We start from the raw sequence: 18,775 nt of genomic DNA on the forward strand, positions 1-18,775 counted from the left end.
GTAGGACAAGCTCTCCATTATCAGATCTGATATGAGAAAATAGATATGACAGACCATCACAATCATAAATTATAAGAAGTACTGGAGCATTTCTTTATACTGTCCTTTGCTTTACACTGAGTAACATAACAGTTACTGCGTCAGTAGGTGATTTCCTCAGATGACTTGATTCTTGCAGATTATGTAGCCAACGTTTTGGTTTTTTTTTCTTCTTCACACAATATTTCAACTTGTAAAAATCTAAACTAACCTACCAAATTATATCAATTATATCATAATGGTTCATTGCTCAAATTATTTTTTTAAAATCTATGTATGTCTTGAGATCAGGACATTCATATGATTTAATATGGAAAAAACAGAGGAGGAATCTATTATTTAGATTAAATATTATTATAGCGTAAAGAATTATGAAATACATCACAGATTGTATAAATACATAAATAGCTTAGCATTGTTAACACAAAAAAAAATGTTGTGATCAAAATTCCCACAAAGCAACAAAACCTTTTCTCTAATTTTACATTGATAGCTTACATCCAAAAGCAATATTATTATTACTCTGCAATATTATTTTACAGCAGCAATTATTCTTTTGTAAAAGCATTCTATTTTAATTTAGATTAAGTATGGACATGGTTCAATGATAATAAGTTTATATATAATATTGACATATTTTGAGAAAATTGTACTTGAAAGAAGTACAATTTCCATATACTTCTGTTGAATATGGATTGTGTTCCCTAATACACATTAAGCATTCCATTTAATGGTGCTCATTTTATTCTCTACATTCACATAATTTTGCTGTTGCAAGTACATTGATCCAAAACCCCGGATACAGGGGCTGAGTAAATGTGGTCTGAACTCTATATAGGAGAGTCATTGTGTCTGCGACGCTGTAGAAGGACAGAGTCCCCGCGCTGTGATCCACATACACTCCTACTCTGAAGGATGGTAGGCTGGGGATCTTAGTCTGCAAGTTGTTGTGCCAGATGGAGAGAGTGGAACCGCACTCCAAACTCCAGGACTGGCTGTTGTGTCCTAACCAGCACTCATTACCTTGTCCTTTCCTGCTGATCCCTTTATACGAGACTGATATGTACACCCGTCCACCCCTGTTCCACTCAACCTCCCAGTAACAGCGACCATCCAAGCCCTCCTTACACAGCACCTGGCCAAAAGCGTCAAATCTCTCAGGATGACTGGGGTACTGCTTCAGACCTCCGCTGCGCGTTGCCTTCCTGTTGTTCTCAGATAGATCAAGTGCTTCATTTGTTGTGTTGGGGTCCAGGGTCAACCTACAAAAATCTGAAGAAAAACATTATAATATAATTAGGCGCATGCGATTATGTCTGCAGGAGTAATGGTTTGATGAGCTAAACTCAGCTTTTTTGCTTAATATTTTACAGTGTATCCAATGTTTTTCAAATGTCAGTTTATGTGTGTATCTTCTTACACTGTAGAAATTCCTCTCTTGTTTTTGGTTCATAGGGTAAGACCATCTGAACTTTGGCAACTATTAAAATATAGAAAAACTGTTAATTCAATAGCCCATCATAAAAGTATTAACATTATTAACTTTAACACAAAAGTTAAAACAATACATTTATATATATATATATATATATATATATATATATGTGTGTGTGTGTGTATTCAGTCACTTATACATGATATATTCACAATATGACCTATTTAAATGCTATTTTATCACAAGCACTTGCAAATTTTTGATACACACACATTGTGATGCATTTAGATCATTGTGATAGTATAAAAGCAACAAGCTACATTTATTAAGATGCACCTACCAAGTGAATGGATTTTGTTGAATTCGTCCTTACAGAATTCATCTATGCGCTCTTTCAGATCTGACAGCGATTTACTCACTCCATCAAATGAAAGATGACGATTGATAGCCACCCTGTTAGTATCCTTAGCTTTAGAAGCTGAACAGAGAGACCGGAACCTCTATAGGAACAAATATTAAGGCCAAAAGATACAGATATAATTTCACTACTGTATAAATAATGAGAATCTGAATATAAGACATGATTGTTAGATGAGGGCTGAAAATCTGAAAATAGCTAGAGCTATATATATATATATATATATATATATATATATATATATATATATATATAGAGAGAGAGAGAGAGAGAGAGAGAGAGAGAGAGAGAGAGAGAGAGAGAGACACACACACACACACACACATAGTTGGGGACCTCTTATGAAAGTAACTCAAGCTTGGAATTAAAAAGGGCAACTGAACTTTTGACTATATAAAAAAGTGAACACTTCAGCCCTTACAGAAAGCCCCTGAGCCATACCTGGAGGAAATAGATATCATCCTCTGTGTAGGAGAGCTGCTCCAGTTCAGCATTTGACCGCTTAAGATCAGCAATCTCCTGCTCCAGTTGCTCCTGGAGTCCTTCAGCTCGACTCAGTTCAGCCTTCTCCCGAGCTGTGATCAGCTCTCTCACCTCACAGCACGTTTTCTCAATGGAGAGGAGCAGCTCGGTTAAGGTTCTCTCACTCCCCTCCAAGGCTACCTCGGCAGAGCACTGTTTAGAGCACCAGAAAGTGAGCAGCTAATTTCCACTTACAGCAGAAGACTTGTTTGATCTCCTAATGTCATCCCACATGATGTGAGGGTTCCTTTATTCTGCTGTAAGCACATAGTGGCATGAAGCTTTGACTCCACCTCAGGCTTGAGCCAGCTGTCCCAGTAGCTCACTGATCAGCACTTACCTTAAGAGTGTTCACAGCTTCTTTGAAGTCCTGCAGTTTCTTTTCTTTCTCATGGATTTTCTGCTGTGATTTCCTTTGCAGTTCCTTCATATGGCTCTATGAAACAACCCAGCACCCCCAGGCCACGAACAAACAAAAACCAGACCATAATGATTGTACTGCATTACGCAAAAGCAGGGCAAGACTACAGGTGTTGACTGGTATCACTGACTGGTTTAACACGTTTATTGCTGTGTCCATTTCTCATTTGCTAATTTTGTACTTACTTTTATTATAGTTATTATTATTAGACATTAGAAATCATTTTTGAGATCAAATTGTCGAAATCAGTTTGTAGCTCTTACCTGTTGTTTGCTTCTTTCTGACATTACTGATGCTGTATAATGGCCTTTATGTTCATCCAAAATACACAATGAGCAAATAAATTTTCGGTCCGTATGACAATAGATCTCAATCAATTTGTCATGCTGAGCACAGACTTTGTCTTGTAGTTGTTGGCATGGTTGGACTAGCTTGTGCTTCCTAAATACAGGAGATTCATAGTGAGGTTTGAGATGAGTTTCACAAAACGAAGCCAGACACACCAGGCAGGACCTGACGGCTTTGTCTTTACTCTCAGAACAGATGTCGCACTCCACGTCTCCCAGTCCCAAGGTATGCTGAGTAGGAGACATGCTTCTCAGCTCTTTCCTTTTAAGTTTCTCCACCACTTCAGCCATGGCGATGTTCCTCCGCAGAACAGGTCTTGGCACGAAAGCTTCCCTGCACTGGGGGCAGGTGTAGACAGCCCCCTGAACTACATGATCCCAAAAGTCATTAATACATTCCATGCAAAAACTGTGTCCACAGGGAGTAGTCACCGGATTCTTCAGAAGATCCAGGCAAATGGAACAGCTGAACTGCATGTGGTCTACTGAAATCCTGCTATCTTCTGCCATTTTGCCAATTTTCACAGGGCGGGAGAGGATTTTGATAGGTTCAATTGTTCTTTCTGAGCGAGGACTGACTTCCTGGTTAAGTGCTCTTTGGAGTGTAGGTAGGTGGAGTAAAACACATTCCATCATCATCACTAAACCTGGTGAGACACATATTTCACAAGAATCCTGTCATTGCCCACAGAGGTGCAGAACTGAACATAATCTCAGCAAAAGTTGAGACTGAAAGAGGAATGATTAAAGAGATAAAGGCACTACTGGTGTTTAATATGACTTTACATTTGAACAAGTAATTAATAATTTAATAACAAGCAATACATGTTACTATAGGACAAAATGTCAATCACAAAAAGTAGATATTTGGGGGTTTCTTTTCATCTCAACAGGGACAAATCTGCAGTTATTCCTAAATGTAATCAATGATTAAAAATAGAAACTAAATTACATTAACAATCGAGATAAACAGTACTATGTTTAATAAAGATGACAATCTTCAGAAGCAAATACTTTCTCCAGTACTGTTTATGTACCACAGAAAGTATTTGATGAGAAACTGATATTGAGACGTTACAGGTAAGAGTCTTCAGGCTCATGTCTGTACCTTGAGTCTTCATTAAAGACATTCCCCTTGCCTCAGATATGCACAATTATTTGAATACATGGAGAATACCCATAACTTTAAGTGAGCCCCCACAAATAATGGTAATTTAAAAAAAAACACCCCAAAAAAACAACGTTTTAATCTTGCCCTAATGGTGATGGGTCCAGATATGTTTGGCATCTACACATACCTTTTCTTAGTTTTGCACTGGACCCAGAAGGTAAAGCAGCTAACCGATATTTTGAAACATTCAGACACAGGTACGAATCTCGCTATATCTGTTTCAAGCAACCGTAAGCCATTTGTTGATTGTTAAAACTAATTTTGTACAACAGCATGGATCTACATGTTGACATTCCAGTGGAACTCCACCCACTGTTTAAATAACAGTCAGTCTGTCACACCATAGTCTAGTCCGTGTGACAATTTAAGCACTGAATGCGGTGAAAGGTAAGTGTGCAGATTTGGGCATGCGTTTACAGAAAATGACAACTTCTGATTTTTGCTAGCGAGATTAGCCTGGCAAGTGGAAAAAGAGAAATGATGAAAAACAGACAGCAAAATTAAAATTAAAATTAGAATCCAGCCAACCACCTAGACTTTAAGCAAGCTAAATACTGCACAATTTTGTGTTGACAAACCATTGCTTTAACCTTGTGATTATTGTATATCAAAGGTCCAAGGAAAGGTTTTCCATTAATCCGTTTATTATTGGCACGTTCAGAAGAGATATTGCAGCAAAAAAGGCACTCTGCATTAGTTTAGAAGCTTCCATCAGCAGGAAAGGACTGCTGCGTGTAGACATGTCATGGATGCATCAGCATCAACACAACTTCTGGTTGTTCAGAGGCTACAATGCTGAAGCTTCTTGTCAGCCTGCTTCAGTGAGATCCAGGTGTTAAGCATGGAAGCACGAAGTTTGGCCCAGACCAGATGGTTAGTCAGGCCCAGGATCTGAGCAGCATGCTGGGCAGCAGCATCTGGGGACAGGACTGTGGAGCAGCCCAAACCTTGACAGAGAAAGACGACTCAGTCCACAAGACACACACATTTGATTTCACAGTCGAAAGCATCTCAGAAAACTGAGGAACATAAAGCATACATATTTCACACCATTAAAAACAAATCCTCACCACTAGGCATACGAAGAGATGACCAGATATCCTGAGCGCCCCAGTCAGGTGTAACAGGGGGGCAGTTAATCACAGGGTATGCTGTGTTTCCCGACATCACCGGGCCCAAACCATTACTCCTCCCTGCAACTGCTACAAAAACAGTTGGCATGCCATCGCCTAGGGACATGAATGAATACAGATCAGCCATTTCAAAATCTTGGATAAGCCAATTTATACATGTTGTTGGACATTCACACCGAGCATGTGGTTACAATTATTGGGGTTTTTTTTTTGGAAAGGATACCTTCCGTTTCAGCAACATGAGCATGTTGCGGAACTTGTTACTGAATGCTAAAAGTCAGGGAAAAAACAAAGCAACAAACACTGGCCAACAACACTTCTGTACATGTAAATAATCTGTCCATGTGTGTTGCATCAAAGATGCTTTACCCTCATATTCTGCTTTGATGCGGAGCGTCTCATCCGGACCTTTATGTGCAGAGGTGACTCGCAGGTTGCAGGGGATTCCGTAAGAGCTGCAAGCTTTGCGGATCCTCTCACAGTGAGCCATGTCCGAGGTTGAGCCCATCAGAACTACAACTCTCCCAACTGTCTGGGGCTCCAGTAGCAACTGCGCAGACACACACAATCATCCCAAACTTGCCTGTACACTGCTAGCAGAGGTTTGGTAAGACACAGATGTAACCTCTGTCAATTCTGTTCACCTTCAAAACGTTTATAGCAGTAAAGGACTGCCATTACACCACAAGGTGGAGCCATTGTACTTGGGTCCACCATTCAATCTGCTTGCTTACTGCCCATTACTTATATGGTAAAGCACAGTAAACGCCGATACTGACACTGGCTGAATTGCCAATCCCTTATCTACATGTAAAGTCTCAACTTCTGAAGCCTATCAGTTTGCATCTGCATGCCTGATCTGTGGCGATCTATCTATATTAGATGAGGTAAAAAAAAGGGTGCCAGGATGTTGCATGGCCCACACAATAACATTCATCTAAAAAGGAGAGGGGAGGGGGGGGAGAGAAAGGATACCTTTACTTGTTCAGACACCCACTCAAAGTTCCTCTTCACCATCTGCATTGCTTCAGGTGTGACCTCCTTCAGGTCACGGTACACCTGCACAAGGGAGAGATGGAACACTGATCATGAGACTGCATCTAGCAGTGCACTCCAGAAAGCTTATACGTATGCTGTAAGGATGGCGGCCTCGCTAATATCAAACAATTCGGACCACACAGGAAACAAATCAAAAGGTAGTTTTAGTCTGGGTCCTTTGAGCCAAGTGAGGTGTGAAACATTAAGGAAGTACCAGCTATAATATGCAAGGAATTCAGTTCCCCCAAATACTGGGATTAGGAACAGTTTAACTAAGATCCGAGATCAGCATATGGCCAAGCCAGTTGCTGCAGATTTCCCACAATACCACTCCTGCTCCCAACAATTCTGCCCATGGGTTCAGAGTCACGTGCAGGATCGGGGGGGGGGGGGGGGGGGGGGTGTCTTGCCTGCTTGTCTTTCTGTTGGCTGCGATCTCCAGCCGGCCACAATCTCCATGAATCGTTGTCAATCACGTCAGCCAACACAACTTCCTTGGTGGACACGTTCACGCCAAACTCGATCTGACGAATTATGAACAACCAGCAGTAATAAATAAATAAAAACGTGTGCTGTATGTACAGTTGGGACACTGGCTGAACATAATTCTGCCTTATAATGTGACCAGCGAGGTGAAGTCCAGTGCCTTAAAGTACCTTCATGTCCACCAGCGTGCAGTTCTGGGTGGCCCATGCTTTCTCCAAGATCTCAAAGACAGCCACCGTGCTTTTGTTCATAATGTCCACTTCACAGCGGCCAATGGTCAGATCAGCGGGTTCCAAGCCAGCCACCAGCAGCTGCTCCTCGGACCACTGCGGGTCATTATTGGCATCATCCTGTGAGGAGGAGAGGGAGGAAGAGCAGATGAGCTCAGTTTTGTGCTTTGGGTGGGGTCATAAAGATATGGAAAGGATGAAAGGCTTTATTACTGTTCCTCAATTTCATGAGAATTAAAAAACAAACACAGGTACAATGCTTTAAAATACACAAACTTAGTCAGTCAATTTGAACATAGTTCTGCCCAATAATGTGAATCAATATAATTGACCTGGGGGGGGGGGGGGTGTCCATTCCTCAGTAATGCTAATGATCTTTAACCATATCTGATGCACATTTAAGCAAGTTGACCCATGCCTTGTATGCAACCTGACAATTGTTGAGCAACAACTTTACACAGCACTAGTAACAGTGTCATCATTCCTGTTTCTGATCCCACTATGCACACCAACCATGAGTCAATATATTGATCAGACCGCTGACCACACCACTGCCCGCCAAACAATTCATGGGTTTGTGACAATGGCAATACTGGTGCAACCCCACCTTGAAGAACATCTCAGTCTTCAGCGGTGAGAAGCGGTAGCCTTCTTTGACCCCTGGGTTCCTCTTGAGGAAGGAGCCCGTGGCAATGCGTCTGCAGACCCACTCGATAGGGATCATCTCGCATTGGCTGGCAACAAACGCAGTCTCAGAATGCTGCCTCACAAAAGCGGTTTTAATGCCTGGAATTGCAAACATCAAACGCTGGTCACTGACCAACAGTCCAAACACCTTTATTGGAGTCGTTTAGAACCTTATTTCTTAAGCATTCTTTTCTAAAAGGTCAGTGGTGTAGGTGGTACTGTTCAAACACATTGCTTTGAAGTCACTGACATACCAGGCCTAGCATAAAATTGGTTAAGATGTGGAGCAATGTAATGAGGTCACAGGCAGTTCATGATGCAAAGTTACACTAGTAGCAACTTTATACTTGAGTGGTGAATGGGATTTTGTTTACACAAGAATTTGGCAGTAAAATGGTCCATGAGGGCAAGGGTTGACATAGATTAAACAGATACTTAACTCTCAAAGAAGGACAATACAATTAATGGAGGGCTGCCGTACAGATATTAACGTCAAGTTGTGTTTAATTAACCGGAGCGTGAGTCACAAGGCATTGATTTCCACAGCACGTGGATCACCATGAGCCACATATGGGGTGCAGTTACTCCAATTAACTAAACTGATGTGTTAAGGAGAACGAGTTTTAAAGTTAGGTCAGTGTTGTATGGCAGACAACAGTGAACATTAATAGCAGAGTCAAAAACAAACTGGCGTAAAAAAATATATATATACACATGTATAAATAAACGCAAGTTACAGGGTGAAAACGGAGAATGCTAATAAAAGTCAACTGATGAAGCCAGACAGATTGCACTTCAGATTACGCGCAGTACAGGTTTCAAGGCCGCTGCGATCGCCCTTGGTGTCACGAACATGTACTCGATTAACCGTACTGCCCTCACCGGCATCCTGCAGAAGCCTGAACACGCAGCTGGTGGTTTTGTTCGCAATCGCGGCCTTGCCTTCCATCTGGTCCTTCCGCACCGCGTTGCCCGCCGTAATCTGGTCTTTGGACTGGACCAAAACATGACCCGGTTCGTCCAGCAGCTCAAAGATTTGCTTGGTCTTGCCCTCATTAAGTTTTTTGCCGAGTTTTAGATCTAGGAAGCCGTTGATCAGAAAAGCAACAATTAAAATATTAAAACAATTTTAAAAAGTAAATGTTTTTTATTAAACTGATTGTAAACTGTTTCTTCGTTTAAAAACCGCGTACAGCATGCTGGCTACCTAAATCGCATAGCTAGCTAACCAACTAGCTACAGAGGATTTTTTTTTTTTTTTAATACACAAATTGGGTCAAATAAAAAGCAATTAGCTTCGCTCTTCTCGTTTGCCCCCATCTTGCTTGCTACGTTCATGCACACCGACCACCGTCAAAAGTTCTGCCCCATAAGAAGCAACGTGATGGACCCACAAGCAATGAGTCAAACAAAAGCAGCAGCTTAAGTAAATTATTGTACCTGACACCGACGCCATTTCGGTCGAAACCCTTTTATCCTGCAAAAAAACGTATAAATACACAGATCATGCAAAGTTACTAACAGTGGTCTACATAGCTGCAATCATTCCTTAGACTACCTGCGGGAAAGGGTTGGAGTTTTTCTTACCAAAGAAAGCAAGGACAAAGCTTGACAAGAAGAGCATGCAGCTTCATGTACCGAAAACAAGTTACGACTGTCTGTCGATTTATATTTTTAAAAAAAACAAAAAAAAATGTTACACGTTACGCAATCTGGACCACGTGGAAAACCTCGTTCTTATAACAAACTTGACTGTTGGTAGATTTTCCTATCTTCTTTGAGCTACTTTGAAGTTAGATGACGCCACAAAGCTACCATATAAGGAGTTCCCGAGTACGAATTTGGGGTTAATGACGTGATATCAAGTGAATGAAGTAGAGTATCGCTACTGGGACCAGTGCACCCGTTTCTCAGACGGTGCAGGCCGGAAGAAAATCGGCAGCACTGGACCACGTGGTTTTCCAGCCAGCCTGGTAGGTTCAGTAGTGTGAAGTACACGCTCAACTCCGGGTCGCACTCGGCAGACTTGTTGGCGATGGAGTTTGAGGAATCCGGTATCGGAGAGGAATGCGGAGTCTTCGGCTGCGTTGCTGCCGGCGAGTGGCCAACACAGCTAGAGGTCGGGCAGATCCTAACCCTGGGGCTGGTAGCTTTGCAGCACAGGTAAGAGTCTCGGTACTATGTTCCTGAAAGCAGGGGCCACCAGCCATTACGACTTATCAGTCAGCTGCACCAAAGTGTAAGAAAAAACGGCAAACGTGTAGGAGACAGTTTGAAAGTTGATGATTATGCAGCCTCTCTCGAAATAAAAAGTAGTTGGCTAGCTAGAACCCTCCCCCCACCACACACACACACACACACACACACACACACACACACACACACACACACTAGTGTCTTCTCTAGCAACTTCTCTACATGAGTAACTGGATAAATGTGGCATATCTGAAGCTATGGAGACCTTCTCACTTTGGCTTTGAGCGATGTAATTTGCAGTTGTTGGTTAGTATAACTACCTGTCCGTTCGTGTGTGAGAGGAAATCATGGGTTCTGCTGATTTATCCGACGTATCATGTCCTACCAAGAGATTGTCACCATCACGCCAGGTTACTAACGTTTCTGTTTGTTTTAGATGTATTTTTTGCATGTATAAATTATAATTGGGCTACTGTAGAGGTTTATAAAGCTTTGTTGTATTTGTAATATTAATTTGCTGGTCACTGTAAATGAGTTTTGGCAACTCACCAGGTTTTCGGTTGCTGGTGCATTTGACGCCATTGAACATACAGAGGTGATTTCCATGATTGGAATGTATTGATCCTGTTCCTCTTTGCATCGATAGTCAAGGTTTTCCGAACAATCTGTGCTGCTGTCTCCATCATCAATACTCTGCTGAAATCTTTTACAGATCAGAGTATAATCTGTAAACGCAAATCAAAATTAAAGGGTGTGAACTTCAAAAAGGGGTGAGAACTATGGAAAAATCTTTAGGCATATACTTTTTGTAAACAAGCCTGTCATGGTTTACTAAATATTATTCACATGCACTGGTCTTGTTTTACATTGCATGTTCTCAGTCTAATTGCTATGTCATTCCTTTATAATTCAGTTATAATTTTGTTAAACTCCACCCACCACCACAATGTATTGACTTCATAGTATCTCTGTCACATATTCTCTACAACAATAAGCTCCGTCTTGCTACGTTTTTGTTAGCCAGTGACCTTTAAAAAAAGCCTTTTCTCCTGATCTTTTTCTTGCTTACACTAGGGTTGATTTTAAGTGTGTCTCAAGACTCCATCACACTGTCGGGCCATAGCTCTTATGTAAAGCACTTTGTTGCAGTCACAGATCAGCATTTTAAGTGTCTTCATGTCTTCATGATAAAATGAGAGGAATGAAGGACCTTCATCTGGGGCTTTCCGCTTCCTTCCTCTGCTTGACATGGCATGCTCCCGCTCCATGAATGTGATCTCGCTGTCCTCTACGCACACACACACACACACACACACACACACACACAGACAGAGCTGCTTATTTCCTGCGCACTTGAATGATTCTGAATTGTTCAGTGCAAACCAGAGTTGTCTGCCATTGAACCCTCATTAAGAGTTGCAGTGCATTACCCATGTTGAGTTTGTATTCCCGACCTCCTTCATGTGTTGCAGTTGTACCAGAGCGACTGGACAAAGGTCGTTCCTCATAGCTTGTCTGAGCGCTGTCATTCGGCCTTACTGAAATGCCATCCACTCGAGCCCCTGTTTCATATTCCACTTCGGCAACCTCCTCTGACCTTCTTAAAATGGTGTCTGTTCTTCCCTGATTCTGAAAAGCTCTAGTGGTAATGCCAGGAGACCTCCTCAGAATGACATTGTCCATGGTCTGCTGTTCATATCCTACAGCAATCAGGTCACAGTCCTCCTGTGCAGGCATTTCACCAATGGAATGCTCCTCAAACATGGTAGGACTGATCATCCCAGAGTTCCTGTAGAGACCTCTATAGGGCCTTGACAAAATACTGTCCAGCTGGTCGTAAAACTTCATGATGCGACGCGTGTCTCCGATATCGGCCTTGCCCCTCTGCAGGGAGCGATAGAGATATTTCAGGTTCTTGTATTTGGTGCGACACTGTTTCCAGTCCCTCTCCACGCCCTGCTGCAGAAGCCGGCGTGATATTTGCACAAACACATCTTTGTTTCGGGTCGAGCCCTGTAGCTGCTGCTGGATCCCCTCCTCCGCCCAGATGTTGAGCAGTGCCGCCACCTCCTCCTCGGACCAGTTCCGGCCCGAGTCATGGACTGTGATCACGTTTGCCTCATCAAGTGGTGTTCTACCACCTGGCGATATGGTTGAACCTGGTGGGTTAAACATGATGGATGAGGAAGTTGGCTGCATGTCACAGCATTATGGTAACCGTTATTTATTGTTTTTATATATATATATATATATATATATATATATAACAGATGACATCCACTAAATGTTTGGTCAGTCTTTGGATCTGATGACATACCTATATCTAACGATATGACAGGTGGAGATCCGCTGTTTATTATTGTCTGCATACCTGCCAGACTTTCATCTGTTCAAGAGAAAATATAAAGAAAGGCAAATGGGGGTGATAGGAGACAAAAGGCACTTGAATTGCTTTCAATTTGGATTGCACGTTTCTCACCTAAGCAATCTGTAGTCTGAAATTTCCCATCTTATGTTTAGCCTCTTACCGTCATCAATCTTGATGTAGTGGTCTTCTCCAGATTCTCTCCTCCCAGCTGTATGGTCTCCCTCTGGTCCTTTTCTGGGCGAATCTTCCTCATCGTCTGGGCCGTCCTCGATGTCCTTGCCCTGCAGTATGGCGTCCACCTCCGCAAAGAAGCGCATGGCCCGGCCTTGGCTCTTGCTGACTTTGTAGTCATATTTGAGATTCTTGTATTTGGTGCGGCACTGCCTCCAGTCTCGAACCACGCCGTGCTGCAGCTCCAGACGCCGGGCCATCTCCTGGAAGATGGCCTTGTTACGATGGGTGCTCTGCAGCCGCACCTGGACCTCCCGGTCGGCCCAGACGCTGAGTAGAGCCCGGATCTCTTTATCGGACCAGTGTCTCCCACCCTCCATGCCTGAGAGGGGAATGAAGTGGTGGTCTCCACTCCCTGAGGGAAAGGGATAAGATTGGATATTAGGCCCACTGAGCCTTTGTTGGCACAAGGCCCTGTTTTCCATTCTGGTTCTCCCTGAGGTCCTTCCACTGTGATGAAGCTGAACTCTGTTAATGGTCTTTACTTTTAATTACTAGTTGTAACCCTTAAGGAGACACAAATGACTGATGCTTCATGGCCTGAGACATTAGTCGGAAATGTAGTGTGAACAGAGAAATGATGCTAAAATTGAACTTTATCTGGGTGTCTGTCAGTGGTTAAGTGACATAGGTGTTCCTCGTGGTTTGTTTCTCATAAAGGTGAATAGATAATGTAACATGCATTTCTAACCAATATGCATAATGGACTGAATGGCTGTAAATATCCTGTTCCAATTGGTTGATATTTTGTATATGTAGTAAATATATTTTGTTTGATATTTTGCTAAGTGACTGAGTTAATTAGCAGGTATTAAGGCCCACTGACTTATTTATTTTTTTAATTAAAAGTTAAATGAATACTGTATTACTTTTAAGATCCCTTTATAAGCCATGTTACTAGAGTTACCTAGTTAATAAGTAGTTAATTTACAAAGTAATTCGTTAATATGAGGGAAATTTTATTTCACTTCTGGGGCCTTTATAATCACATTGTTTTTGGTTAATTATATGCATTTTTGGTATGTAATATATTTACTATTAAATAATGTGTTATTCCAAACTACAGTGGAATAATACATATTGCTAAATATTAGTCTTTTAAAAAAGAGGTTAAACTGTGCTTTTGAAAATTGGGCCAATTTGTGCTCATGTAGCTGTCAGATATTTACCCTCCTGAAAACCGCTCATGGAAGCGGCTTCCTCTGTCCTGTGGGCAGGAATGCGGTCTTCTTCTTCCACATCGTAAGGCCTCTGTGTGGGCCTGCAATCCGCCTGGGTCTGAGCCATAGGGCTGTAGGCCGGCTGTGATCTTGGTGGTGGAGGCCTCCAGTCGGGTAGAGCCATCGATCTGCTCTGTGTCTGGCAGCTGAGCCAGTCCCTGCACACACCGAAGTCCCTCAGCCGGCTTGAGATGGCCTCGTACTTGGCCCTGCTCTCTGTCTCATCCCAGGCCTCTCTCTCCCTCCACACCACGAGCAGGGCTTTCACCTCCTCCCCTCTCCAGTGGCTGACCGCTCCTCTCTGCCTCTCCTCCTGTCTGCCACTCCTTTTTTGTTCTACGACAGGCTCCATGTTTCTGAGCTAGCCTAGAAATGGCTTCTGTTGAATTTTCGCTTCTGCTTTTTTTTTTTTTTTCCCTCCCTTTTCTGCTCCCTTTCACCCTCCCCCTCTCGCCTTAAGCTCGGTGTCCTAGGCAACCAGACAGTTGAGCCAGTTAGGAGCGGCCACGTGACTGAGAGCAGCTTTGTGACTGGCTTAAGCTGGGGGGAGGGGCGGGGGGAAATGTGAGAAGCGGCTTGGTGAAGGAGCCACACAGCTGCTACCGCAGCAAAAAAACTCTCCAAATAAGGCAACTGAGGTTGGGTGTGAAAGCTACAGAAATATTCTTTTATTCCAGCTGGTCTCCTTTGCTGCTGTCCGGCAACTGCTGACACATCCAGCGCTTCTCTGCTCTTGCAAATGCTTTCAATCTGTCTTGTCAATGTTTCTCCCTTTCTTTCTCTCTCTGTCTTTCTCTCTCACTTCCTCCCCCCCCACCCCTGATCCCTTTCTTTGGTAACCCGCTTCACACACAAACCAGTTTGATCTGCCTCAGGCCTTTCCTCTGTATTGCCACAGAGTCATGAAGACAGGCAGTGCACACCATGTTGGGAAGAAGAGAGAGAGAACCAGCCAGCAATGGGAAAGACATTTTTTCTATTAATGCAGTCCTATTTTCATGCACCAGCCCTGCCAAGACACATTAATGCAGTATTTCACAAGCAAATGCAAAACTAGCCAGTTCAGTCAGTATATAATGTAAATAATAGTACTGCACTTTCAAAGCAGTTTGCAAGAATTAACTTTTTTTTTGGTGGTGGTTGTTGTTGTGTTAAATAGGGGTCAAGAAAGTGCAGGGATCGTTACAAGTAATGGGTCTTCTCCACCCGCATACGTCACCCTTAAGGTAACAGAATTAAAATCAAGTTTAATATGCAAAAACAAACCTAACTAACTAAATTAATGTATTATTGTTGTTTTTAATGTTATTTTTATTCTTTTGCAGTGTTACAATTGCACAGGGATAGAACAATAGCCTCAGAGTCATTGAGTGCACACAAGCAATATAATAATAATAATAATAGTTGTTGTTTTCAGAGATTTGTTTGTGTCTGACTCCCTCACTTCCTTGTTCAGGGCATGGGGTTGGTGAACTCAGCATTTAAAGCAGAGGACTTGCTGAAACTGCGTCATGGCAACCTGGGGATTGGGCACACACGGTATTCCACCACAGGCATCTCCGAGCTGCAGAACTGTCAGCCATTCGTGGTGGACACCCTGCATGGCAGGATCGCCGTGGCACACAACGGTGAACTTGTCAATGCTGCTGCATTGCGCAAAAAGGTAAACCACAATGTTCAGAAACTCGGGAGTAGCTGTTGTGTGTGTGGGATTTTTTTGGCAGGACTGAGATGTATGGAAAAGTGGATATCTTGTGCGTGTCTCTCTTAAGGTGATGAGACATGGTGTCGGCCTTTCCACCTGTTCGGACAGTGAGCTCATCACACAGCTTCTAGCTCTAACTCCGCCCATGGAGGAAGCTGATGCTCCTGATTGGGTAGCACGGTCAGTTACATATGTAAAATACTTCCTCATTGGTCTATGGCACACAGAGTGCTTAAAATTCACTCCCAACATCACCAGATTAAATAGTATACTTATATGTACAGTATTATGCTATAATTGTATTTGTTTTATGGCATATTTCAGCATTAAGAACTTGATGACAGAGACACCTACTTCCTACTCCCTGCTGATAATGTACAAAGACGTGATCTATGCTGTGCGAGACCCATATGGGAACAGACCTCTCAGCATCGGACGTATGGTGCCCATCTCCAAACTACATAGTTCAGGTACAGAGGGGAAAAACGGCAGCAAAATGCGTGTGAAAGGCATGGATCATAGTAAGCTAGTGAGCTCATCCCCTGGTTTCTGACCCTCAGGTGGAGGAGAAGGAGACACTGAAGGCTGGGTGATCTCCTCTGAGTCCTGCAGCTTCCAGTCCATCGGTGCCAAGTGAGACCCGACACCAATGGCAGCCTGCCACTCTGGAACTACTGACGCTTGGTACATCAGGTGGATGGTTCCCCTCTCTGTGTCCACAGGTATTACCGTGAGGTACAGCCTGGAGAAATAGTGCAGGTCTCCAAGTATGGCGTCAAGAGCCTGTGTGTAGTACCTCGCCCTGAGGGAGAGCCTCCTGCCTTCTGCATATTTGAGTATGTTTACTTCGCCAGACCAGACTCCATATTTGAAGGTAAGTGCACAACAGTGAGAAATATGCAAGCAGCATTCATTACAAACTACACTCTCCAGCAAGAGTGAGAGGTCACTAGATTTTAAAACAGCATGGTTATGTGAGAAATATGTGAGAAAATAATGTTACACAGTGCCATACCTTAAAAATTCTAATATTATGACATAAACAACTACTTGCACAAGTATTGCTGTCACACTTGTGAGCTCAGTTGTCATTGTAGAAGCTGGTGCTGTCCTGCAGGTCAGATGGTGTATACGGTCCGGCAACGCTGTGGACACCAGCTGGCCATCGAAGCCCCCACTGAAGCAGATGTGGTCAGCACGGTTCCTGAGTCTGCAACGCCAGCAGCGTTGGGATACGCACAAGAGGTGAGAAATGAGCCAGATGATGTAAAGGGTCTGGATGTCTGTACTCACCATGTCATTGGTGAGCTATATGACCTGTTCATAACATCTGATTAGATTTGTACGTGTACTAGAACACTGTAATGTGCAAGAGAAAATGTTATTTTGAATAGACAGCCTATTAAATTTTACTTTGATCATTTGGGGGGGAAAAAAAAAAAGGCAAGTACTTGAATGTTGTGTATATGTGTTTGTGGTTGATATTTACATATTTAAGGATTACATGTTGGTTGTACACTGATGTACCTTTTTACATCCTTGTTTTTGATGGCTCCCTAGTCTGGCCTACCTTACGTAGAGGTCCTCTGCAAAAACCGATATGTTGGCAGAACTTTCATTCAACCAAACACTCGTTTGCGTCAACTCGGAGTGGCCAAGAAGTTTGGCGCATTGACTGACAACTTTGCTGGCAAACGAGTGGTGCTGATTGATGATTCTATCGTGAGGGGAAATACCATCTCACCCATCATTAAACTACTTAAAGAGGCAGGGGCGACAGAGGTAGGAAAAGACATACGAGTGTAACATGAATGGGTGTGTGGTATATATGAAGTATTACGTCCTCTTTGACATGAGTAACCTCTGCGTTCAGTTTGATGGGGGGGAGGAAACATCTCATAACATTTGAAGTTGCTTAACGCCATAGCGAAAACCCAATCCAGTTTGTATTTGCTCTTGAAAATGCTGAACTGCTAGGTTCACATTCGAGTGGCATCTCCTCCGATTCGGTTCCCCTGCTACATGGGCATCAACATTCCTACCAAAGAGGAGCTCATCGCTAACAAACCAGAGTTCACGGACATTGCCGGATACATTGGTACGCCAAGACCAAAATGGGTCTCGTTTGCATAATGGCCCACTTATTGGCAATTTACTGGTTAACAACTGAATATCTCTGTATGTTTGCACCAAAGCAGAAGTAGTGACTGTGTTGTAACCATGACTTGGTTTGGTGTAGGGGCCACCAGCGTGCGGTACCTGTCTGTTCAGGGCCTGGTGGCAGCCGTCCAGGGTGGGACCGCGTCATTTGGGGGGAAGGAGCTGGAGATGATCAGCCCGAGCAACAACGGCATCAGGAGGCTGGGCCATTGCACAGCATGCCTGACAGGCAAATATCCTGTGGAACTGGAGTGGTGAAGGAGGAGACTGTGCCATAACCAGACATTCCTACCACTTCTGAAAAGTCAAGCTACCTCGCAAGCATCTTCACCAAAAGTGAAATACATTATGAGCTGTGAAATGCAGAAGCAGCTTCAAACATCATAATTCAAACAGAAATGGTTGCAGCATTACATAATGCTAGAAATATCATGTAATTGAGTTTCATTTAGATTTCATTTCGTATGGAAATTCAAGCACTTTGAGAATAACCAGTTTTGCCCATTTAAGGCCCCTCCCTGTCTGCTATTTGTACATTCAAACATTAGTTGGGGTGTGATTTATATTATTGACCATGATGCACTGCTACTGATATTCCTAAAATGCCCCAATAGGCTTCTTTTTATTTGGACAGAGAAGCTATGGCTCTTTTGTGTTCAGACAACATACAAAAAAAGATTGTAGATCAAAGTAGTGAAACACTATTTCAAGGAGTGTGCATGTGTATGCATGTTTGAAAGAAAGAAGTGTTCTGTTGTATCTGCTATTTTGTAAAGCCTATGAAACTTGTAGCATTTGTAATAAACCTGCACCAATGAAAATGAGGCCCCACACCCATGCTTTGATTGCTTTTACCAATGAAGTCTCAAAATTTCTGTAGGAGAAACAAGACCATTTATTAAAATTTTATTTGAATATGAAGTTCATGCATTATTATTTACAGACCTACTAAACTCACCCAGTGACAG

At 42.8% G+C, this 18,775-nt stretch overlaps 3 protein-coding genes across 5 annotated transcripts; 1 reads left to right on the top strand and 2 right to left on the bottom strand.

The window, feature by feature from the left end:
- Positions 1-758: 758 nt before the first annotated feature.
- On the bottom strand, positions 759-3,825 carry LOC113586372 (tripartite motif-containing protein 16-like). Its single transcript, XM_035524125.2, has 6 exons — positions 3,099-3,825; positions 2,755-2,850; positions 2,334-2,567; positions 1,815-1,974; positions 1,460-1,519; positions 759-1,311 (listed from the first exon to the last, which is right to left on the bottom strand). Exons 1-6 carry the CDS (start codon positions 3,819-3,821, stop codon positions 782-784), a joined length of 1,803 nt encoding a protein of 600 aa, XP_035380018.1. The 5' UTR covers positions 3,822-3,825; the 3' UTR covers positions 759-781.
- Positions 3,826-3,935: 110 nt separating this feature from the next.
- Positions 3,936-14,310, bottom strand: paics (phosphoribosylaminoimidazole carboxylase, phosphoribosylaminoimidazole succinocarboxamide synthetase). 2 transcript variants are annotated; one of them, XM_027024427.3, is made up of 15 exons: positions 13,892-14,310; positions 12,652-13,077; positions 12,441-12,509; positions 11,554-12,282; positions 11,334-11,411; positions 10,673-10,848; positions 9,368-9,404; positions 8,810-9,007; positions 7,848-8,026; positions 7,181-7,360; positions 6,935-7,048; positions 6,462-6,545; positions 5,856-6,036; positions 5,424-5,582; positions 3,936-5,300 (listed from the first exon to the last, which is right to left on the bottom strand). In XM_027024427.3, exons 1-15 carry the CDS (start codon positions 14,292-14,294, stop codon positions 5,134-5,136), a joined length of 3,180 nt encoding a protein of 1,059 aa, XP_026880228.3. In that variant the 5' UTR covers positions 14,295-14,310; the 3' UTR covers positions 3,936-5,133. The 2 variants fall into 2 exon arrangements, with proteins under 2 accessions (XP_026880228.3, XP_026880230.3); XM_027024429.3 differs by lacking the exons at positions 10,673-10,848; positions 11,334-11,411; positions 11,554-12,282; ... (1 more) ...; positions 12,652-13,077; positions 13,892-14,310 and adding an exon at positions 9,515-9,652.
- Positions 9,956-18,722, top strand: ppat (phosphoribosyl pyrophosphate amidotransferase). Of its 2 annotated transcripts, XM_027024431.3 has the most exons (11): positions 9,957-10,090; positions 15,102-15,168; positions 15,399-15,605; positions 15,715-15,827; positions 15,972-16,117; positions 16,208-16,280; positions 16,370-16,521; positions 16,765-16,892; positions 17,208-17,429; positions 17,625-17,745; positions 17,887-18,722. In XM_027024431.3, the coding sequence occupies exons 1-11, from the start codon at positions 9,963-9,965 to the stop codon at positions 18,063-18,065; spliced, it is 1,536 nt and encodes a 511-aa protein (XP_026880232.2). In that variant the 5' UTR covers positions 9,957-9,962; the 3' UTR covers positions 18,066-18,722. The 2 variants fall into 2 exon arrangements, with proteins under 2 accessions (XP_081574051.1, XP_026880232.2); XM_081717925.1 differs by lacking the exon at positions 15,102-15,168 and having other exon boundaries at positions 9,956-10,090.
- Positions 18,723-18,775: the final 53 nt, after the last annotated feature.

Source organism: Electrophorus electricus, chromosome 7 (genome assembly GCF_041902795.1).
Source record: "Electrophorus electricus isolate QZ-2024a chromosome 7, ASM4190279v1, whole genome shotgun sequence".
Taxonomy (NCBI): Eukaryota; Metazoa; Chordata; class Actinopteri; order Gymnotiformes; family Gymnotidae; genus Electrophorus; species Electrophorus electricus.

Coding starts and splice junctions, on each gene's coding strand:
- LOC113586372 (XM_035524125.2), bottom strand. CDS start 3,821: ATGATGATGGAATGTGTTTTACTCCACCTACCTACACTCCAAAGAGCA. Junction 2,851..3,098: donor CAGAAAGAAGCAAACAACAG/GTAAGAGCTACA, acceptor GTTGTTTCATAG/AGCCATATGAAGGAACTGCA. Junction 1,312..1,459: donor AAGAGAGGAATTTCTACAGT/GTAAGAAGATAC, acceptor GTTTTTCTTCAG/ATTTTTGTAGGTTGACCCTG.
- ppat (XM_027024431.3), top strand. CDS start 9,963: ATGGAGTTTGAGGAATCCGGTATCGGAGAGGAATGCGGAGTCTTCGGC. Junction 15,169..15,398: donor CCGCATACGTCACCCTTAAG/GTAACAGAATTA, acceptor TTCCTTGTTCAG/GGCATGGGGTTGGTGAACTC. Junction 17,746..17,886: donor GGACATTGCCGGATACATTG/GTACGCCAAGAC, acceptor GGTTTGGTGTAG/GGGCCACCAGCGTGCGGTAC.
- paics (XM_027024427.3), bottom strand. CDS start 14,294: ATGGAGCCTGTCGTAGAACAAAAAAGGAGTGGCAGACAGGAGGAGAGG. Junction 10,849..11,333: donor GCGGAAAGCCCCAGATGAAG/GTCCTTCATTCC, acceptor TTGCGTTTACAG/ATTATACTCTGATCTGTAAA. Junction 6,546..6,934: donor GCCAACAGAAAGACAAGCAG/GCAAGACACCCC, acceptor TCCCTTGTGCAG/GTGTACCGTGACCTGAAGGA.